At 39.3% G+C, this 24,605-nt stretch overlaps 1 protein-coding gene across 3 annotated transcripts; it reads right to left on the bottom strand.

The window, feature by feature from the left end:
• Positions 1-1,225: 1,225 nt before the first annotated feature.
• On the bottom strand, positions 1,226-24,576 carry abhd13 (abhydrolase domain containing 13). 3 transcript variants are annotated; one of them, XM_067986461.1, is made up of 3 exons: positions 24,506-24,576; positions 23,531-23,600; positions 1,226-3,930 (listed from the first exon to the last, which is right to left on the bottom strand). In XM_067986461.1, the coding sequence occupies exon 3, from the start codon at positions 3,888-3,890 to the stop codon at positions 2,877-2,879; it is 1,014 nt and encodes a 337-aa protein (XP_067842562.1). In that variant the 5' UTR covers positions 3,891-3,930; positions 23,531-23,600; positions 24,506-24,576; the 3' UTR covers positions 1,226-2,876. The 3 variants fall into 3 exon arrangements, with proteins under 3 accessions (XP_067842562.1, XP_067842560.1, XP_067842561.1); XM_067986459.1 differs by lacking the exon at positions 24,506-24,576 and adding an exon at positions 13,555-13,679 and having other exon boundaries at positions 23,531-23,588; XM_067986460.1 differs by lacking the exon at positions 24,506-24,576 and adding an exon at positions 22,747-22,844 and having other exon boundaries at positions 23,531-23,577.
• Positions 24,577-24,605: the final 29 nt, after the last annotated feature.

Here is a 24,605-nt window from a genome sequence, read left to right as displayed (position 1 = left end):
ATGAAAGTTGCACATTTAATGTGAAATTAGAACGATCACGATAAATATTGATAAGAAAGGCCCATCTTAACTCATCCATCCAGAAAAACCTACACTCCCTATTGTAGCACCCAGCTGATTTTTAAATAATTCCAAGGTTTTTGCCTGTGATATTTTACTTGGAAGTTAATCCCAAGTGCTAATCACTCTTTGCATGATGACATCAGTCCTAAATTTGCCTTTCACTAGTTTAAACATATAACTCTGCCTACCAGTCAAAGTTTACTTAGAAATAGTGCTCCACATTTACCTTTTCTACATTAGTTACATGTGATTAAAGAGCCCATGTTACTCCAGTCTTTCCTCATAACTCAATCTTTTGACATTCAGGATCGGCCCTGCAGCTTTTATCTGTATTGCCTTCAGGGCTTGAGTATTTTTTTACATCTTGATAACTAAAGCTATTTTGGTCATCAAGATCACAGTTGCAATTGTGGGGAAAGAACAAAATACAATAATTTAAGATTAAAATGCAAAGACAAAAAAGTTTATTTTATGAATATGCAGGATCTCAGAAAATTTTAGAACACATGTAGACTTACTGTACCAAGAATTAGATATGTAAAAGCAGAAGTACCAGGTTTTGCTAAACTTCACAAATAATCCCATTGTTTCAGTTCCACACGACACTAAATAATATTTATTGCCATGACCAACTATTTTTTGTGCACTTTAGAGACTAGGGAACTGTGGTTTCAATCAAATCTTTTGGCAGAACACTGGGCATCCTAAAGTCTGCCAGAAAAGTTACGAGCATCATTTGAGAGAGATATCGATTTGTAACAAAAAACTATTTTGCAGAACTACAGAAAACAGTTTCTGAAGTTTTCAAAGTGAGATCTGTCTTTTGCATACTGCACTGCATATACTAATAAGAAATCACATTTAAATTTAGCAATACTCCTGGTATAGTGACTAAATATGTGACGATATAACAAGGTCCCAACTAATTTTCAATGGGAATAGCCATTATAAATAGGTGAAGTGGTCTTTTTCTTCAATGACCACAATACTGTTGTTAAGTTAACCAAAAGTTGAAGAGACATTATTGCACAATGGAGGTTGAACTTCTAACCCACAGTAAAAATATTGCATATCATAAGGCTTCTATTTCCAATCATTTAAAGGTTGCTGGTCATCATTTGCAGAGTTAATACAACAAAATGCAGATGTAAGAAAAATGTGATGCACTTTTTGAACACATTTATTCCAACATAAATTAATTTTTGTCACTGTCATCACTCAGCACCAAAAGCACATTCCAAATCACCACTTCGCTCATCAGGGAATTTTTTTCCAATGCTTGTGGAGTCTATTTGTATTATGCCCTTGACTTAAAGTCCCTTACCTAGAGTAGGACACAGGTAACTTTCAAAGTATTTACTTGATAACAGCAACATCAAGAAACTCAACCCTAAAAATGGGAAATTTTGACAATTGTCATCTATTAATAAAGCTCTGGTTGATCATATTCTCACTCTACTGTTAGTTTTTCTTATGAGAAACTCTACAGGTTACAATTTTTCTGCGCAAGGGGCCTTCATTTTACTGGAATTGGTGGATAAAACAAAGGCAAAATTTTTTTTTTTTAAATTCCCAGATGTGATACATTCAGAATACGCTACCTGGTTATATAATACTGTCCTGAAATCTGTTGAATGGAGCAGTAGTTTTCAACTCTGGTGTTTCTGAATTTAATATGTTCGAGGGTTGAGGGTTTCAATGCAACTTTTTCTTTATTTTTTTTATATACAGTACAGTACTTAGTAATTTGGTTCTATGTAATGAAGCCCTTTTTGGCCATTATAGGATTTAGGAGAAGGAAGATACGCAAGTAAACTAGATGATAGAAGACAGTAACTTTGTGGAATAAGAGGAACAAAAAAAAGTGATGTTGTAAATGTCAGATTAAGCTCAAAAGTTGAAACAAATGCATGGCTTAAAAACTATATTAACAATTAAACTATCTAAGTACCAACACAGTAGATAAGCCTTACAATTGTTATTACACAGAAAATGGCATTTCAAAGGCTATAATATGGCACTGGGTAGTGCTGAAATTAGAATTTACACAAACGGTTTCTTACAGGTCATGTTTTTAAAATTGGATCGGTGACCTGTCAATTTGGTTCCATAAGAATCCACATCAATTTAGCCTATTCAAAATTTCAAGAGAAATTGACTTAGAGTATTAATATCTGATAGGTACAGTTAACTACAACTCCAGATGATAGACTCTGAATGAGGTGTAAAGCACAGAATCCAGAATAGAGCTCAAACATTCATAAGGTAAAAGTCAGCGAAATAGTTAAGGAAACATGACATTTCAAAATGCATAATCATTTCTGTGATATTTTTCAAATGGCGCATAATTTTTTAATTCGGCAAAGTAATGTCCTGAAATGCAATAACTATTAACAATCAGGATAAACTGGCCTATTGAACTTAACAGCTCGTGGTCCATGTGCAATTATTTTCTAAAATGGAAAGCTAAAATACATGTGCTGTATAAACAACAAATGTAATGAGACTTCTAGTTTCAAAATATATCTCACAAATTTAAAACAAAAATGTGAATTCAGAAGGGGAAATAATTGTCAATTACATATAGTGCTCTCAAAAAGAAACCATTTTACATTACAGTATTGAACAACTCAGTTGATCAGATCAACAAAGCTCTTTATGAAACATCAGTATACTTATCTCATGCATTCAAACAGGTAAAAATGATTTACAATTGGTGATAAAAGTAGCAAATAAGGACTTTCCAAGTTAATGTTCACCTTTCGCGTACTTACACATTTAAAAGTTACATCACCTACAGAAGAAAGAAAAAATTATATTATTGTTACATTAGATGTGGTTTTTATTTCTTCATGTGAAGTGTTTTTTAATAACTCTTTGATGAATTGTTCAAGAGCAGCAAAATAGCCCTGGCACTGCCAAGTGTCATTGTGAGTTCCATCTGGAAAAATGGCTAGTCTTTTAGTCCGTGACGTTGACAGTTCATACAGTTGCTTCATCATAACTGGTGGAATTAACTGGTCTGACAATCCAGAGATGAAAAGAGAAGGCATTCTGCACTGTGCAATCTTGTTGCAGGACAGAAATTTGTTCTTGTAGCACCAGAGTGGAAGATACCTCATGGGAAAGAAGGAAAACAAAGTGCTGGCCATGTGTGGGATACTGAGGAACGTGTTCTCAACAACTATTGCAAAAATCCGGTGTGGATTCTCCGAGGCCAGGTGAATAGCCACTGCTCCGCCCAAGGAACGGCCAAATAAAATTACTTTTGTTTTGTCAAGATCTGGTCTAGTCATGACATAGTCCAGTACAGCCTCCGAATCCAAGTAAAGGCCTTTTTCATTCGGTTCACCTTCACTCCTTCCATAACCTCTATAATCTACAAGTAATACATTAACTTTCAGATTGACCATCATCAACAGAGCATTTTGTATCCTGTGACCAATATTACCTGCATTCCCATGAAAATAAATTATGGTTGGTGAATATGGTGCATTATCTCCAGTGTACCTCAACAGAATCAAATTGAGTCGGATTCCATCTTTGGTTTTAACAAAGAGGTTTTCATGTGGTATCCCGGTAGGCACAGGAATGTACAAACGTGACGAGGGTGGTTGCTCTGGAAAGTAAAGGAGTACATCTTGGAATTTGTACAATATACCTGCTACTGATGCAAGTATCAAGAGAAGCAAAAGGATGCCTCCATATAGGTGAAAGGTTAAAATCAAAGCTAGCAGAGAAATTCGGCACAAACTCCAGGACCACGAGACCAAGGCAATCAGCCATCTCCTGGCATATGTCCATGACTTCCATGTTTTTTCCATCATAGTCTGTTTCAGAGGCAGTAACTTTTCATGTACATCTGTTCTATAAAAAAGTAACACAAACATGAATCAGACAGTTCATCGCCTTCAATGCTTACTACACAATCATCCTTTGAAAGACTAAAATCAATTTATAGCTAATATTGTTGAGTGTACCCAGAATGCAGAGGGTACTACAAAATTAAATTTTAAATCCACTAGTAAGTTAAGTACCGAGGTCACAGGTGATTATAAAGCATATTGGACACTTTGTTGTTTAGTATTTGGGTTATGCCACAAGGAATTTTGCTTTTACATCAGCTTTAATTTTTAAAAAATAAAATATTTTTATATTACCAGCATGACAAGGAATACAAATGTATATTTTCAAATTAGAAAAATCAGGGAAAACTCAAATGAAAACATACACAAATGGAAATTTAAACTGTAAACTTACTGCTACATTGTTTAATCAAAGAACACTTTCAAAAGCATAAAAGTGCACTTGAAATAAATGCGACAATATGGGGAGATACCACACTCCAGGATGTCAAAACTTTTGAGGGCTAGATTTGGCAAGCAGAGAAGAGTTGCAGTTCTATAATAGTACTTAGGCACTCCCAAAGTTTCAATAATAAATGCACTGTATTTACAAATTAGTGTCATTGGGAAGTTTGCAATAGATTTAAGTGAAGAGTAGAGTAGAAAGAAACAGAGTGCAGCCCTGCAGTCTTTAGATGCAATATTTTCCATGAAGTAAAACCCTGCCATCACAGTAACAGAAGTGTCTAAGCTTTCTGTCTTTGTGAGCCAGTTAGGTGCAGATCTTGGATGTTTCCAATAATTTGAAAGTACCACATGGTTGATACTAACAAACCTAAAGTGATCTAATTTAGGATTTATGCACAAATGAGGCGACAGAACTTAGAATAGTCCTTTTCAAATCTCCAGGTTCACAAAATTCAAACAAAGCAAAACAACCAAATTGCCAGGGTTTGATGAGTTGGCTGCACATGGCCTACAAGCCGTAGTATGGACACTCCAGCAACAGAACTTGTTGGTTTTTGCTTAACAGTAGTTTTTCCCCAGTAGCTTTTCATTTAAGGTGGTGCCTCCCACAGGAAAGGGAACATTCTTGAATCACAGGGAGATAACACCAGAGCTCTTTCATATCTGCCCTGCAAGTCAGAAAATTAAACTCTGGGTTAGATGTTCATCCCTGGTAGGGAGCGGTGTAACTTTCCAAAATGAGAAGCTGCCTTTCCAAAACTTGTAAATATCTTGTAATTTCCACTCAAGTAGTATGAATTACACAAATACCTCACTGATTTTACATAGAAGTTACATTTCAGTGCGTGGCAATTTTGACACTGGTCCCTTTCTCTCCTCTGGCTTCTGTCAGCTGTAGTTTTATATGGACACTGCAGTAAGAATGTTATTACCACATTTAGCAAAAACTGAAGTTGTAGAAAATTTCAGCTGAGGAATAGGAAAAGAACATTGCAGTATCAACACGTTTAACATCTCCATTCTAGGATTTTGTTGTGCATTTATAGAACATAAGAATATGACACTAACAATATACATACAAATATCTACACCACCATCTGACTCACAGATCTTAAGGGTGAGAATACTATTCAGTAATGATGATACACAAATGATGGTTTATGGGATGTTTACTGAGCCATGATTTACAATAATTTCAGGTGAGGAATTTACGTTAACTCCTGTGATTCAACTTCAAGCTAACTTATGGTTTATATTACAGCAAACACAAACCATCAGCCAGACTCAAGTGCCAAGTCCAGTCCATAGTCCTAGCTTTATTAGAAAGTTGAGAAGAGTGATCTAGATAATTAAAATAGACATCAATGGCCTTTAATCGCCATGCACTTCTAAACAAATTACATACCTATGGCTTCCACAAAAGTTATGTTCATTGCTGCCTGTCGCTCCTTAAATTGCTCTCTGTATTGCAGTCCATCTTGCTGTTGCCAAAGTTCAAGAAATATCATACACTACTCTGTCTTTCAATCCCTTTCCCTGCAAGTTCCCTCTTCAATTTGTCAACTTTATATGCCCCCTGTGCTTCCCTGAGCAGTCTGTTCCATACACATCACTAACAAAATGCAGTGTCTCGCTGTCCATAGTGTTTTTTTGTTTGTTTTGTCTCATTTTATTATGATGCCTTTCTGATTAAAACCAAGGTCACTTAAATAGCCCAGTCTCTTTCATACACAACAGCCTAGGAACTGATGAGATGAGCATCCGCAGTACTTTGCTTTTGATGAGATGTCTGATGTAGCTAAGAAGACATAAGTATGCGAATCATATAATTGCAATCCTGCTTATCTACTTCATTGGGTGCGAAGTGCTTTGGGATACCAAAGTCATGAAAATTGTAAACAATTTTACAACACCAAGTTATAGTCCAGCTTTCAAGAGAACAGCGTCCATGACACCACACAACCCTGCCACGGTAACCTCTGCAAGACATGCCAGATCATCGACACAGATACCACCATCACACGAGAGGACACCAGCCACCAGGTGCATGGTTCATACTCCTGTGACTCGGCCAACGTTGTCTACCTCATACGTTGTAGGAAAGGATGCCCCAGAGCATGGTACATTGGCGAGACCATGCAGACGCTGCGACAACGGATGAACGGACACCGCGCAACAATCACCAAACAGGAGGGTTCCCTCCCAGTCGGGGAACACTTCAGCAGTCAAGGACATTCAGCCACCGACCTTCGGGTAAGCGTACTCCAAGGCGGCCTTCGAGACACACGACAACGCAAAATCGTCGAGCAGAAGTTGATAGCCAAGTTCCGCACCCATGAGGACGGCCTCAACCGGGATCTTGGGTTCATGTCACGCTACACGTTACCCCACCAGCGAACAAATGTTATCTGTTTTTAATATAACGGGTCAGTTGCTGTCTTTTCTATGTTTCTACCTCTCTATCTCTGTTTTTTTGGGTTTTTTTGGTGATTTGTATATTCAGAGAACTTGTAGGTAACACCTGTCTGTCTGCACACTGATTGCCTTGGCAACGGGCAGTTGAAAAAACTGTCTGTAATCACCAAGCATTGTTCTGTGATTTATAAATGCGATTTCATTTCGAGGATTTCATTTCCAACAACGTTCACCTGAGGAAGGAGGAAGCCTCCGAAAGCTTGTGAATTTAAAATAAAATTGCTGGACTATAACTTGGTGTTGTAAAATTGTTTACAATTGTCAACCCCAGTCCATCACCGGCATCTCCACATCAAAGTCATGAAAGGCACTATATAATTGCAAGTTTTTTCATTTTTCTTTACTTGCTTTGTACTGCGAGTTGAAAGGAAACTGCTGCAACTAGTGGATTATTCTAACAGCTCTTAAAGAAAAAAACTTGTATTTATATAACAGGATGCCCAAAGTGTTTTACAGCCAACAAAGTAATTTTGAAGTGTAGTCATTGTTGTAATGTAGGAAAATATGGCAGCCAATCAGGAAGGCTCCACAAACAGCAGTGAGATAAACGATCAGATAATCTGTTTTAGTGATGTTGGTTGGCCAGGAGAACTCCCCTACTCTTGTTTGAATAGTGCCATGGGATTACTTACACCCACCTGAGCGCAGATGAGGCCTCAGTTTGACGTTTCATCTGAAAGATAGCATCTCCAAAGTGCAACATTCCCTCAGTACTGCATTGAAGTGTCAGCCTGGGTTATGTGTTCAAGTCTCTGGAGTGCAGCGTGAACCCACGGCTTGCTGATTGAGGCAAGAGTGCTACCACTGTGCCAAGGCTGACATGCATTAGGTGGGTGGTGGCTAACTCATGCTCTTTGACTTGGTGCATTTTGCAGATATTTCTGGTAAACAGTTTACATGGGGATTCCAGAGTTATCACCTCGGAGACAATTTCTGGGAAGCTCAGCCATTATCAATGACATCCTGTGGATGTTTGATAGCCTCATAAAATCAGGAGCAATGTATATCTAATTTGCTTTGTTCACTAGTTGAACTTCAAAAAAAATAAAATGCACATCTCAAACAGGCTAGCAAAGAGAAAGAGTTGCAGCTCTGTATAAAGAGAGTACCAATCTCCCACGTAAAGTTATGGTCAGGGACCAAGTTACTGGTCCAGTTTTGCATTGAGTTTTAACACAGCAGATGCAACTGTTTATTATTTTCTATATTCTGGAGGAGGAATAGTTAAGTCCTGCATATTACTGTAAAACTGTTTGTCTTTGCTATCGTTTATTAATCTATTTCCTGTTAATAAATCCGTACGGTGGTTTATATTCTAAGCCACAGTCTGAGTGTTTACTTTTGCACATTCTGAAGCCAAGGAGATCATGTGAGCACGAGTGATAAATACTGTAATCCAAATACAATGACACAGGTTTCCATACAACCCCTAGACTCACTACAATTGTAGAGATATTGGACAAATAATCCCTCAACACCTTAAATACCTTAATTGAATCTCCCCTGCACCACCTTTTTCTCCAATGTGAGGTTTCCCCGTTTCCATAGCCTCTCCTTGTAGCTCAGTTGCCTGATCTAAGCCATCAATTTACTTGTCCTTTGTTGTATCCTATCCAAAGCCAAGATGTCTCTACTATAATATGGTAACCAGAATTGTGCACACTACAAGTGAGGCTGGATCAATACAACTCATTATTCCTATTCAAGACATGCTCAGTGCATTGAATTATACATAGCATCTGCTTGCTTCTTTACTGTTGCCACATACTGTTGATAGTTGCAGTGAACTGTGCTTAAATATACCCAGATCATAGTGATGTATCTTGTAGACTTATATTGTTCAGCTTATATTACTACTGTTTATTTCCCTTTCCTAGTCACATCACTTTGTCTTTATCAATATTAAACATCAGCTAGTTCCTAATGTATCCAAATTCCTCTGTATTGCACTTAATTGCTCCATGTCATTTACCCTCCCCCACCCCGCAAAACTCCAGGTTTTGTATCAAGCAAGTAAGCAATTATGCTTAGACAGCAGAGGTCTGTAGAGTTGACTGCCCAAGCGTTCATTCCAAGCGTTAGTGTTCCACTGGATCATCACTGATCTAATATAGCCAGATATAACTCAGGACACCCCTTTGTCGCTTCCAATCTCAGAGCAGGCTGTGTCTCTTGCTGACCTCGATTCCAATCCTCAGTGCCCGGTTACGGGTACTTTATCTCCGAGATGGGCGATGTGACTGAAGAGTGCCTGGCGGTGATGATTAATGACTACTTCAATCTTTTCTCGTTGTTACATCTATGTTGTGGATGAAGTCAAACCATCTAATTCCCAGCAATTACCTCTGACAGCACATATGGAATACTTCCAGTCTTGATGTCTTGCTTAAGCAGCATCCATGTTTCAGATCCATACAAAAGCATTGGAAGGACACAGGTCTGGTAGATCCGTGCTTTCATGTGTGATGTTCACCTTTTCATTCCAGACCCTGTGCATTGAAGTTGTTAAGCCGATTCTGCTTGGTAAGTCTGGCTCGCTACACCAATCTGATGAGTTCGCTATCTAAAGTTGTCCACCAACTCCATGTTTTGTCCATCAACTTGAATGTCTTATATTACAGCATTTGCACTTTCACTCTGAACTTTTGTCTTTTCCCAAGGAATCAGCAACCTCATTCTGAATGCTCTCCAATGCTTCCCTGCCTTACTTCAGATCTGGTGTAGAACCTCAGACTTGTGATTCCCAGACAGACCCTTGCTAGTGGGTCATTATGTAGATCTTGAATTAACCTCAGGAGGATGCCCAGGTCAACAATGCATTGTAGGGTCTTCCATAGGGCTTTTCTGATGACAGAATCAAAGGTTACCTTGAGGTTTACGTATGCGACTGCTAGAGGGCATTCGAATTTGCAATGACTCGCAGACAATAGGTAGACAGCAAGCACAATGGTCATTGTAAATCAACCATCAGTGAAACCCGATTGCTCAGGATGATGGTGTTCCATTAGGAGTGGCTGAAGCCGAGCAAGTAGGACCTATGAAAGTTTTTGAGGGACAGAAAGGAGTGTTATTGGTCCATAACTCCATACTCAGTGCACAGGCCTTTTCCTTTATAGAGGCAGACAATGGCGCAAATCTTCCTGGAAAAATGGCGAGTTCACGCGCATGCTGTTATTAATGCACAAATTGGCCAGCAAGTTCAGGCGAAGAGGAGATACACTGAGTTGCAAATCGCCTTAACTTGCAGGTTGATTTACATCGCTCCGCCGTTTGCCTCGTATAAACGGTAGTTTGCCCTCAACTAGCCTGATATTTTTTAAGAACTTGCTGGATTTGCACATTAAACTCGCCACAGAAAGTTAGGGCTCCTACTCAACAGTGTACATACCCTTTTACAGACATGGTAATTATTAATGCATTGCCGATCAACTTCTCTGGCTCAGAAAGGGAACAATTTCAACTGTAAAATTTTTTCTTACTTTTCCTTTCTGTCCCTTTTTTCTCTCTCTCTCTTAATCCAATCTTTCTTTACCTCTCTATTTCTTTTTCTGTACCTGATTTGACTTTAATTCACCCTATTTCCTTCTCCGTTGTTCCTCTGTTTATTTCTCAATTCTTAAATCTCATAAGAACATAAGAAATAGGAGCAGGAGTAGGCCAATCGGCCCCTCGAGCCTGCTCCGCCATTCAATAAGATCATGGCTGATCTGGTCCTAACCTCAAATCTAAAATCATGTCCAATTTCCTGCCCGCTCCCCATAACCCCTAATTCCCTTTACTTCTAGGAAACTGTCTATTTCTGTTTTAAATTTATTTAATGATGTATAATCATTAAGGAGCTGGACTGTTGGTTCTATCTTTCATTAAAGTCCCAGATGCCCCGCTGCCCTATCAGCTCGCACTTCCAGGGAAAAAAAATTTGAACGGAAGACTGCAGGAAAAAGTCTAACTAATGGCACACGCAGTGAGATGCCCCACTCCAGCAAGATTTGGGCCAATGATCCATTCCTTCCACTCGGCAAGCACCTTCCTGGAAATCCAAACCTTGTGAGCTCAATGGCACACTTCGGGAGTTATACAATTGGGTCCAGAAGCATGGCCATTTTGTAATTTCTTTATAGCTGATTATACCCATGATGGAAGAGGAATATCGGCATGGGTCTCAGGATCAAGTGTTGCATCTGTTGCTAATGAGTCCAGGTCTGAGCATGGTGTCACTTCAGGGTGATTGAGTGTATATACATAATGTTCTTTCCTTCTTTGCAGGATTTCCTCTTAAGTTGCCACCAGCCTTGTTTACAGGTTTACCCAGTGCAGTTTCCAGTTTTAGGTTGGGCTGATTGAATGGCTTTATATGCAGGTTGTAGATTATTAGTTCTGATTCCTTCTTCTGTCTTGTTTTCCGGTCCCTTTTTTGCTTTCATCCAAAAGATGCCTTGTAGCCACTTGCCTTCACTGTCAACATGGCACTGCCTGGCTTCGGATTTCTTTTGAAGGATTTGATATATCCCATCAGACAGCCAAGGACATCGTTTGTTGCATTTTGGTCCTATGACGATGCCTTCGGCTTCTCGGACAGCTGTGCTTATGGCTGTTCAGGCTGATTCTACATCATCTGGTAGAGTGCCAAGCGCATCGAACTTGTTTTGCAGCCAGGTTTTATTTCAGCAAACAGATATTTTGTATTTATACCCACTCCCAAATCATGTATATTCAGTAATCATTCTCCTGTGGCACTGCACGCTGGGAATTGAGTCTGTGGGTGAAGCAGGATTAGAGGCTGGAGGATAATTAGATCAGCAGAGATACAATTGAGTTCCCATTTTGAAGTGATATATTATGTCCTTATTTACATATAATACTTTTATTTTAAATTATGATTCTGAGTATTGAACCCTAAGGCATCCAATTAGTTACCTCCTTCCATATTAATGCAGCTCCATGTACAGCTACTCCTCATTTCATCTGATTCAGCCAATTTCTGATCCACTTCTGAAGCTCCCCCATCACTGTGCACCAATCCCCTGTATGGTACTATTTTACAAGCTTTAAGATCAAAATATGTAATATTCACCAAACTTCCTGTATTCACTAGGTCTGTTATTTCTTTACAGAACTCCAAAGAAATAGTCATGCATGATCTCCCTCCCATAAAATCATGCTTATTCCCTCTATTGATCCACATTTCTCAAGGTTTCTTACTATTCCTTCAAGATTCCCTCTAACCTACTACAGTTGACAGGCTCATCGCCCTGATAGTTCCCAGAGTTATTTTCATGCCCCTTCATATAACTTAGCATTACTTTTGCCTTTTCCACTTCTGAAGCACCATTCTTGTTTCTAGTGAATCCCTGAAGATATCAATCAGAATGTGACTGATTTCATTAACTATGTCCACTAAGTACCCTAGGGTGCAATCTGTCTGGGCAAAGTGTCTTGCTCTCTTTTAGTGTCCTCAGCTTGCCCATCACCTCTTTAAGAACGATAGGAACGACAACTAATGTTTCCTCATTTCGCCCTGCAAATTCTACCTCCATATTGGTAATCAAAGGTTTCTTTCAACTTCTTTGTGTCCCTGTTCATGCAGAAATATGCCATCCCCTGGTCACTCAATATAGTGTTACCAGCAGAATTCTTCAGGGTTCCCACCCTTCTAACAGCCTTTCATGTTGTATTTTAGATTTTTCATAATCTTAATCTTGTTTTCTATTTTAGTTGGCCGACCATTTCCTTAAATCGCTCATTTCTTATTCTTATATTTGTGTGTCTCATTTTACCTGTAGATTAACACTTCAGAATTTTTTTTGCCTTGTCCCTATATTATTTTCCTCCTTCTTGTATTCCTCTTGCTTTTCAGTTGTATTCTCAATAATGTATTCCTGAAAATATTTCCCTTTCATTGGTGTTCCTCCCTTCCAGCAATGTGTTCCAATCTACCCCGTTTCCTCCTTCTTCCCCCAAAATCTGCCTTCCTAAAGTCAAGTCTCTGTTATACACGTCCCCTTCATCATTGTAACCCTAGCTTTAAACTTAACCATACTATGGTCCCTGTTTCCAAAGTACACTAACTATAACCTCCTCTATCACCACTTGGTTATTGCACAGTGTCAAGTCCAGTGACATCCCTCTGTGTAGGTCCTTTAATCATGCTCCCCCCATTTGTTTTCAGGACTGGACGACACTGCTATGGCTGCATTTACTGGCATCCCTAGTTGCCCTGAGAGTGGCGGGTCTTCTTGAATCGCTATGTTCCAGATCGATAGTGTAACAAGAAACATGCTCCTTTTATTCATTATATTTAATCACTGGTAAATTAGTCCCACATAACAATTAAATTTGATCCCTCACACAATTCCCTTATTTGAGTATAAAGTCCCAGGTCTAATCCCTCTGCCTAACCTGGTGGCCTATAACAGATCTCTACAGCTAATTTATCCCATCTCCTTAATTTCACTTGACTTGAACAAAAATGTTTCTACATTTATCTAAATCTACAGATATCTAAACCTGATCCAGATTTAGATATCTCTGCAGCTGATGACTCATCCATTAATTCAAGGGTTTCCTCAGGCTCTATCCTCTCACACTCTAGTCCTTCTTCATAAAAATGATCTTCCCACACTTTTTTGCATTCTTCCTTCTGCAGTGCAGTTGTCAAATCACGACATTGTAGTTACTAGATCTTGATTTTGTTCCTACTCACCCATGGAGGAGTCAAAATCCTGTTTCTTTCAATTCTTAAGATACTTTCTTCATAAGTTTCTTCATAATCTAACCAATAGTTACCGGGCAGATTTCTTCTTCCCGCACCTGGAGCTACTGGATCACCTGTGCAAGGCGAATAGAGGATTCTGTGGGCACAGTGAACACAGGAAAATCTTGTACTTATCAGGAGTCATGTGCTCCACACCGCCCAATTGTCTTGTATGAGCTGCATCTGGGCAATCCAATAGTCCCGAGCATAGGAACAGGAAAAGCTACTCCTCCATCCCTTATCTGGGTGTAGTTCTTCTTCATCTATCAATATTCTTGCCCTCTCCTCCTCCCCCCCCCCCCCCCCACCCACCAAAACCATCTCCTTCAAATGAAATTCCCATTTCTCCTCCAGCGTTAAAAACGCACGTAAAATGCTTGCTTTCCTCTTTTTGTCAAACGCTTCTTTTCTCAACAACTCTCTCTAAAGCCAAGCCTCCCCAAAACATGAATACTGCTCCCATGTTTGGGAAGGTTCGGACTTTCTTGTACTGTTGTACAGGATTCAAGAAAAAGTTTGGAAGTACGGCAACATCTGTAAAGAAATGAAAATGTTGATGTTTCAGGAACATAGGAACAAGAGTAGGCCATTCAGCCCCTCGAATCTGTTCCATCATTCAATTAGATTCATGGCTGATTTGTATCTTAACTCCATCTACCTGCCTTGGTTCCATATCCCTTGCCTAACAAGAATCTATGAATCTCAGTTCTGAAATTTTCTAATTGACCTAGCTTCAACAGCTTTTTGGGAGAAGAGTTCCAGTTTTCCACTACCCTTTGTGAGGAAGCGCTTCTTGACATCAACTCTGAACGGCCAAGCTCTAATTTTAAGGTTATGTTCCATTGTTCTGGACTCCTCCACCAGAGGAAATAGCTCCTCTCTACCTACCCTATCAATTCCTTTAATCATATTGAACAACTCAACTAGATCACCCCTTAATCTTCTATACTCAAGGGAATAGAAGCCTAGTCTATGCAACATATCCTCATAATTTAACCTTTTTAGCTGAGGTATCATTCTGGCGAATTTGCCACGCAGCCCCTTCAAGGACAATATATCCTTTCTGAGGTGTGGTGCCCAGAACTGAACGCAGTACACTAAATGGGGTCTAACCAGAGCTTTATATAACTAACATAACTTCCACCCCTTTGTATTCCAGCCCCCTTGAGATAAAGGCCAACATTCCATTAGCCTTTTTAATTAGTTTTTGTACCTGACCACTAGCTTTTAATAATTTCTGTACTTGGACCCCTAAATCTATAGCCAGTCGGAACTAGTCTCCTTACTTAAGGAAGGATATACTTGTCTTAGATGGAATTCAACGAAGGTTTACTAGATTGATTCCTGGGATGAGGGTTGTCATTTGAAGAGAGATTGAGTAAAACGGGCCTATATTCTCTGGAGTTTAGAAGAATGAGAAGTGATCTCATTAAAACATATAAAATTCTGAGAGGGCTTGACAGGCTAGATGCTGAGAGGTTGTTTCCTTGGCTGGAGAGTTATAGTCTCAAGATAAGAGGTCGGCCATTTAGGACCATGACAAGGAAACATTTCTTCACTCAGAGGGTTGTGAATCTTTGGAATTATCTACCCCAGAAGGCTGTGGATGCTCATTGAGTATATTCAAGATTAAGATCAATAGATTTTTGGACACTAAGAGAATCAAGGGATATGGGGATTGGGGGGGAAAGTGGAGTTGAAGTAGAAGATCAGCCATAATCTTATTGACTCTTACATAATCTTAGATGAAGGCATAGAAAGTCTCATATCTAAGTTTGCCGATGACACAAAGATTGGTGGCATTGTAAGCAGTGTCGATGAAAACATAAAATTACAAAGGGATATTGATAGATTAGGTGAAAGGGCAAAACTGACGCAAATGGAATTCAATGTAGGCAAATGTGAGGTCATCCACTTTGGATCAAAAAAGGATAGAACAGGGTACTTTCTAAATGGTAAAAAGTTAAAAGCAGTGGATGTCCAAAAGGACTTAGGGGTTCAGGTACATAGATCATTGAAGTGTCATGAACGGGTGCAGAAAATAATCAATAAGGCGAATGGAATGCTGGCCTTTATATCTGGAGGACTAGAATACAAGGGGGCAGAAGTTATGCTGCAGCTATACAAAACCCTGGTTAGACCGCACCTAGAGTACTGTGAGCAGTTCTGGGCACCGCACCTTCGGAAGGACATATCGGCCTTGGAGGGAGTGCAGCGTAGGTTTACTAGAATGATACTCGCACTTCAAGGGTTAAGTTACAAGGAGAGATTACACAAATTGGGGTTGTATTCTCTGGAGTTTAGAAGGTTAAGGGGTGATCTGATCGAAGTTTATAAGATATTAAGGGGAACAGATAGGATGGATAGAGAGAAACTATTTCCGCTGGTTGGGGATTCTAGGAGTAGGGGGGGCACAGTCTAAAAATTAGAGCCAGACCTTTCAGGAGTGAGATTAGAAAACATTTCTAGACACAAAGGGTGGTAGAAGTTTGGAACTCTCTTCCGCAAACGGCAATTGATGCTAGCTCAATTGCTAAATTTAAATCTGAGATAGATAGCTTTTTGGCAACCAAAGGTATTAAGGAGATATGGGCCAAAGGTAGGTGTATGGAGTTAGATAACAGATCAGCCATGATCTTATCAAATGGCGGAGCAGGCTCGAGGGGCCATATGGTCTACTCCTGCTCCTATTTCTTATGTAGAAATATGTTTGCAATTCTACATAGGCACATGTAATTTGAGCCAAAGCTTTCAAGATACAGAATGTGTGGCCATTAGTCACCCTGTAGGGCGAGGGAACGGGAAATAATGCAAAATACTAAAACAACCAAGTACTGAATGTACAAGCGTATCATTTCACCAACTATCATTAGTCAAAAAATAAGCGAAGACTACATGGGTGTTCAGCAACCCCTACTGTAGAGCATAGTGCCATATTTTTTTCTAAGTATGTTCACATTATGCATGTAGGTTTACATAATTGGTTTACTGGTCTTCAATGATACTACTGTAATCATTTTCAAATAGTACAACCTTAATCTTCCTTGGTTTGTTGCTTTCCAGAATAGATGTTTTTGAATTTTTACACTAAATATTTCCTTGGATTTCCTCTCATCATCGGAAACTCCCGTAAGCGGGTCTCACATCCCCTACGAACCATAATGTGCCTTTATCTGCCCAATAGCTCGGTAAATGTAATGAGGCCCAGGAATCAAACAGAAATCTCTTGGCACTTTATTCTGGCTTACTGGAATATATCATGCGCCACCACATGGTCTCGTCTTCAGTAAGTAGATCAGACAGTATACACTATCAGACTGTGGCTCAGGCTATCAACCAAGAGATAAATTTATTTAATAGTAACCAAGTAAACAAACAAAATTCAGTATGAACAGCATGCTCTAATTACAAATTTTACTCCTTTCCTCACAAAACAGACATTTTTCCTCACTAACCCTCACTATAAAATTGATCCCTCAAATAAGGTTGCATGCTTATGTGGTGAAACTGAACACGGAGCCACTGATTTAGCCTGGTATATCTTCTAGCTTCAGACCATTCAAAATTCTTTAATGATATGAACAAATGATATTAAAATGAACTGCATCCCTCATTACTACATTAAGTTAACAGCCACTTCTAGAAGACTCAGGCTGTCAGTCTGTATACCCAACCTAAGTGTCAAGCTGACCAGACTAAATAGAACACCTAAGCAGAAAGGTGTCAAGAAGTGCTTATGAATAATGCATTAGGTGACCCCTTTGTACTTATTTTCTGCAATTTGAATTCCTCTCACGATAGCTAACTTTAACTCAATGTGTTTTTTAAAATTATTCATTCTCGGGGAGTGGGCGTCACTGGCAAGGCCAGCATTTGTTGCCCCTACGTAGTTATCCTAAGATGGTGGTGGTGGTGGGCCACCTTCTTGAATCATTGCAGTCAGTGAGGCATTCTCTGTAGCAGTTTGATACAACTGAGAACAGTTAAGAGTGAACTTTGTTGGTGCGGAACCAGAGTCCTTCCATAAAGGACATTAATGAGCCAGTTAGTTTATAATGACAATCTGAAAATTTCATGGTCACTTTTTATTGATACCAGTTTTTTATTTTCAGATTTAAAAAAAAAATTGAATTCAAATTCCCAACTATCATTCTGAGATTTGAACTCACTTCTTCTGGATTATTAGTCCAGACCTCTGGATTACTAGTCCAGTAACATAACCATTATATTACTGTATCCATGATCAGCAAGAAAGAATCCAACAAAATCACTCATTTCTACCCAACTTGTATCATCTCCATTTATACTACAGCTCAGCACATTATTGATGCACCAGACTCCGCATTGGTACTTGATCACTTAACTGAGGCCATTACACTTAGCAACAGACTAGCAGCCACAGCAGTGTAACTGGTTTGATGGACCAGTAATTTCACTGACTGTAAAGTGCTTTGGAATGTCCTGATGCCGTGAAAGGCGCTATATAAGCGCAACTTCTTTCTTTCTATCCATTTCAAGTGAATTCCAATGCACACACTACATTGCACTCCCTTCCCATGCTCACAAAGCTTTGAGCAGACTGCCTTCATAATACTTGTGTACATAAATCAATTTTCAATTACGTTGGAGGCTTAGTGGTTATATTGCAGATTTCTGTTGGTTACTGATCCAAATGTCTGTTGCTTTAATGACTGTAATTACAAGCCCTATTTCACAATTTTCAGGCAGCTTAGCACCCAACCAAAACATCTTTGAAGTGTGTTGCTAAATGGCTAAAACATTACATTTGCAATTTAATAATATCTTAAACTTTAAACTATATCCACCTTAGAGTTTTTGGCAAGAAGTTCTGTTGTAAGATTGCCTTCTTTAAAGAGCTGTTTAAAGAGTTTATCTCCCTGAACAAAAGACAATGTTTTGCAGTTCTGCCTCTAAATAAATATTTCACATATAAAGAGGCCTTTGTTTTCAAAAGAAGCTTAGACCAGTGCTAGCTCTTCTAGCATGAATGCTATAGGATTGCAAAATCAAATTAGCTATGGAATTGGCCAAAATTTGGTGTACCAATATATTCAACTCAATATATGTACTCCAACTCAGTAACCAAGGGGTTTGGTGTTATGTCAACACTCATTTAGAAGCAGGAATCTATAACCAAGTAGTACAGCAATCTCTGAATCTTTGGTAGCTTTGACCTACTACTTAAGACAATTGCAAAACTGTAATTGTGAAACTGTTCTGCTGACAGCAACCAGTAGAAACTGCAGACAAAATGCTTAAGATCTTAATAAGAAAAGGATACAAATTACAATTTTATTGAAACATATTTATGCATTTATTACTGTTAAGTAAAGAAAGAACGAACTTGCATTTACATAGCACCTTTCATGACATCGGGATGTCCCAAAGTGCTTCACAGCCAATTAAGTACTTTTGAAGAGTTGTAATGTAGGGGAAGTACTGCAGCAAACAGTTTTGAACACAATCAACAGCACTAATTAAGGCAGGGATGATAGCACTAATTTATGCTGGGGTGAAACAACCCTCAAGATGCAAACAATAACAGAATACAAGAGGCTATAAAGGGTTCAATACAGATATATGAGTAAGAAAATAATGAAGGAGCAGCCAGGTATGTTAACAGGTGAGGAAGGGACAACCCAAGAGGACTGTGGAAAGCCCTACTGCATGTTGTACATACACTTCCAAAAGGCATCTGACAAAGTCTCACAAAAGGCTAGTTAAAAAGCTTATGGATATTCAGGGTAAATCTTGGGAATGGATAAGAAATTGACTGAATGATAGAAAACAACAAGTCAGAGGAATTATGTCAGTTAAGAGGTAGAGGTGGGGGGGTGGGTTGCCCCAGGGATCAGTGTTGGGATGACTGCAACTTCTAATTTACATCAATAACGTGGATACAGAAATGCAAATTGGTCAAATTTGCAGAAGATAACAAACCAGGAGGGGCAGTGGGATGAGAGGAGGCAGCTCAGAAACTACAGAAGGAATTCAAAAAAATATATTAAGTGGTCAGAACAGCAGCAGATGAAATTTGAAATGGACAAGTACTGCACATAGGAAGAAAAATGGAAAACATGTCAAACCAAAGCAGAACATTTATCAACAAAGCCAACAGAACGCTAAACTAGAGAGAATACAAGTCATGATCAAACTGTATAGTGCTCTGGCCAGAACAGTTTGAATACTGTGTCCAGTTCTGGTCACTAAGACAAAGAGGAAACATTCAAGGGCTGGAGGCAGTGCAGAGAAGAGCTATGAACCTGATCCTTAGTCTGAATTATGAAAATAGAAAAATGTGGGGTTTTCAACCTTGTACTTATGTCTGATAAGTATTACAAACGTCCAACGTCACCTACACTTATTGGTTATGAAGGATGGGGTTAGGAGAATTTTTCTTGTTTACACAAAAGGGTTGTTAGGACAAGGAATGTCCCAACAAAAAGAGTGATGCAAGCAGAATCCATAACAGCATTTAAAAGGGAAGTAGATAAATATTTTTAAAAGAAAAATGTAAAAGGATATATGGGGAATGAGACTAAATGGATAACTCTGTCAGAGAATTGGCACAGGCATGCTAGGCCAAATAGTCTCCCCCTGTGCTGTAAAATTCCATGATTCTAGGTAAGTCTGTCTGAAAAAATGTAAACAATTTTACAACACCAAGTTATAGTCCAGCAATTTTATTTTAAATTCACAAGCTTTCGGAGGCTACCTCCTTCCTCAGGTGAACGATGTGGAAAATCACCGGCATGTGGAAAATCACCGGCATCTCCACATCATGAAAAAATGTAAGAACATTGTAAGAGTAGTGCAAACAGAATCCATAAGAACTTTAAAATGAGGAAATAGATAAATATTTGAAAAAGATTTTTTTTTAAAAAAGGGTAGGGGAAAGAGACTGTGTGGATTGCTCTTCCAGAGTGAAAGTGATGGACTGAATGGGCTCTTTCTGTGCTGTAAAGTTCAACAATTCTAAGTTAAGGGGATGCAAGCTAGCAAAATACAAATTAAGGACTTCACACAGAGTGATCAACACATGGAATGGACTTCCAGCTAGAGTACCGGAGCCACTGGAATTATTTAATAAACAACTGGGTGCTGCAATGGGGAGACTTTACAGTCTTTCTGGATGGATGAATTAAGATGGGCCAAATGATCTTCCTCACTTGTAACTATCTTGAAGAATTCTGCAGGTTAATACCACCATTACAAGGCAAAACTGCTTAAACAGTGTTAATCCAAGAAACTTACCTGATGAATTATCCTACACTGTTCCAATGTAAGCTCGAGGAATAGCACTTCATCTTCCGTTTAGGCACTTTACAACCTTGTGGACTCAACACTGATTTTAATAACTTCAGATCATAACCACTGTTCCCATTTTTTCAGACAGCAAGTGCTGGTAATGGTTCTGCTGCTGCCATTTACAGCTACTTTTGACCAATGTGTTTCTTAACCTGTCCCATTACCACCCTCATTGCCTTGCACCATCATCCCTTTTGTCATTTGATCACTCCTGCCTTCCACCCTATCATAGACTTCCCTTCTGTTCTTTCCTCCTCTCCCCTCCCTCCCTGCCTGCCCCTGGCTCTGTACGTGCTCAAAAACTTTAACTCTTAACATCTCCCAGTTCTGACGAAAGGTCTTTGACCTGAGACATTAACTCTGTTTCTTTCTCCACAGATGCTGCCTCACTTGCTGAGCTTCTCCAGCATTTTCTATTTTTATTATGAATTTGATTACAAGAATGTACACTGCCACAAGACTATTTTAGTCCAATTGGCCAGCCCGAGTTTTATAACATAATATACACCACACCGCTCAATTAAATTTCACACCGAATGCTTGTCCACCTTAAAATTACCGATGTCATCGGCCTTGATCACTTGCCTGGGAAGTCCATTCCAAATATTCACCATCTCGGCGTGGAACAGATATACCTGATTGGCCATTTACCTTTGCTCTTCTGAGCTTCATCCTATGCCCTTATTGTTATTCTCATTGTCATAGTGAACAGTTTCTCATTGTTCAATTTGTCGATATCCTTTTGAAAGCCTGATAACAAGCCCATGGAATTAAAGGGGCACGTGGATATGAAATTGGCCAAGAGACAGAAAGCAGAGAGTAGTGGTGAACAGTTGGCTTTCAGACTACAGTGGTTTCCCCCAGGGGATTAGGACCACAGCTCTTTTTAATATATACTAATGACCTGGATTTAGGTATAAAGGGCATAATTTCAAAGTTTGCAGATGACACAAAACTCGGAAATGTAGTAAACGGTGGGGAGGATAGTTGCAGATTTCAGGAGTACATAGTGGTGAAATGGTAATATAAGTTGGTTTATAGATTTTTTAAAAAAATCTCCCCTAGTGTCATCATCTTAACATGTCAACAATTAATTTATCATTTCTCTATCCAACTAGATCCATCTGCTCTTGATTGTTCTTAAACCCTTCCCCCCATATTGGATCATTGAAAGATTGAGTTTTGTCTCTGTACCCACTTTGAAGTCATTGACTTACAACAGCAAAGATCCAAGCACTGATCATTAGGGCATCCCACTAGTCCTTTCCTGCCACTCTAACACAGCTCCATGCATGACCATCTTCTGTCTGCTTTGATGCAGTCAGTTGCCAAACCACTTCAATAACTATCCACATATTCTGTGGTTTTCTACCTATAGAAAACATCCTATGTTATACTATAGTGAAAACCTTGCCTAAGTCCAGAAAAAGATCATCTGCTTTGTCTTTTTAATAAACTCTTCAGCCTATAAAACTTATACAAGCTATGACAACAGAAAATCCTATTAGAATTGTGCCTTGAGTAATTTTCAGTGGCAGATTCACAAGAGGTGAAACTAGGGAGCATACACCAGTCGGTTAAGGTCTCAAAGAGTATTGCACCCATCACCATATAGACGGCTCCTGCAATGAATTGAGCCTTTTTGTAATACATTTTGCAGATAGTAAACTGGTTTATGTTGTAACTGACTCCCACAAAGGAAAAAGGAATGAATATGAATGTGATGGTGGGTGTCATTGAGACAGTAAAGGAGGGTCTGAAAATTGACTGAGGAACCGGTGCCCCTCAGATTTTACTAATCATGTGCCTTACCTTCCCCATTACCTCTCATAAGTAATAAACTTTTACGGTGTGAAATTCCTCAATGAAAAACTGGAAGGGGCCCATTTTTCTTCTCTGTCGTTAGTGACCTAAAAATGCATATTTCAAAGCCATGTGTTGCTGCGTTCTTGTTACTGGATTAATAATGGAGAAAAACAGACATTCTTCCATTTTGTCAAGAAATACTGCACCTCTTTATAATTAATTTCCAATAAGATTATCTATTCTACTGTAACATGCCATATTATATCCATCAGAATTGCCATCAGAGTAGACAAGTCCTATCAGTAAAAACTGATCATCAGACACTCCTGCAGAATTTATCAGCCTTGGCCTGTGCACGTGTGCAAATTTCTCAAGTACTATTAAAAGTCTTGTATGTTCTTCCTTTTGATTACAGTATTGGAGCACCAATTTTAAAAAAATATATACCTCCAGATTCACAAAGCTGCCCCACAGTACAAAAATAACTGATCAAGCAGAATGCACCAACCTTTACTCATACAAATGTAAGGCTCAAACAGAAGTACCATGTTAACATGTACAAAGTACCTAAACAACATTCTCTATCTTGGAGGAATGCAGAAATAATTTCTAGAATATAAGCAGCTCATAAGCAGTATTACATCCTTTCTTAACACTGCATTTCCTAATGCCACATTTTACAATAGAGTACTAACACGGATATCAGACTTTCAAACCCATGTGTTTGTTGGGATTTATCCATATGAACATAAAGCCCACAGCAATTATTTAATGGAGACAGCAATCTTACCTGCACTCTACCAATTTATAGACTCGTGCACATCTTACAATCCATGATGTCAATTGTCTCCATACACAGCCTGTAAGAAACGTTAAAAAAAAATATTAAAAAAAATTAATGAATACATTACATTGAGATAGGTACAGCTTTGTAAAAACCTATACCATTCAGCTAGGATCATTTAAAAGAATGCTCCAGGTCTGCATTCCCAACAGTACAAATGAAGGGCTTGTCTTGTTAAAAAGACACTAAATTAATTCCAGCCCTGTCATCTCCAGCCTTAAAAAATTGAAATATTGTACCAGGCTGTGTAGCCTTCCCTCGCACCACGTGAGCATCAACAAACCACCAGTGTTGATAACAAGTCTGATTACATAATACTCATATCTCAATGTCCTCCTCGTGAAGATAATTAAGGGGGTGCACCAAAAAAATCTAAGAACTACAAACCTGCAGTATTTCTTCAAGGCAATTAAAACCATTTTTGTATTTCGATAAAGCACTTCTGGCAAGTACATGGTGATCTGTTACTGCTTGTGGGAGCTGGAACATAAAATTTACCCCACCTCAAAGCATTTCTATATTGATCCTAAACCCATCCCCCGCCCGCAGTTCCTCGGCTGACATTTTGAAAATCCTCTCAATAATTAAAATTCAAAAGGACCATTAAACACAATGCAGCGCTGACTCACAAAATGGGTCAAGATCCCAGCTTCACTCCTTAACGTAAGGGGGTGATGTTGGGGGGCGGGGGGTTGCTTTCCCGGGCCAGTACCGCTGGAATTATTGCGACTTGCCGCGGGGGCTGCTCTGGGAGCCGGCTGCCGTTGTTGAGGTGATTACAGGTAGCGCGCGCATACTCATTCCCCCCCCCCCCCAACGTTGACACCACCGGAGATAGGGGAAGGGAGAGGAAAGGACAAGGCCTGGCACTTCTCGCTGATTGCCCCCTCCCCCAGCTTGAAACAAAAAGACCCAACCGACCTTCATAACTGTCAGAGAGAATCCGTGGCAGTTCACACACACACCAACTCCATCTTTGCAGGGTGGGCAGTGACAGGCCGGAAGTGACGACCACAGCCGC

Source organism: Heptranchias perlo, chromosome 6, assembly GCF_035084215.1.
Source record: "Heptranchias perlo isolate sHepPer1 chromosome 6, sHepPer1.hap1, whole genome shotgun sequence".
Taxonomy (NCBI): Eukaryota; Metazoa; Chordata; class Chondrichthyes; order Hexanchiformes; family Hexanchidae; genus Heptranchias; species Heptranchias perlo.
This window is presented reverse-complemented; position numbering and strand designations above follow the sequence as displayed.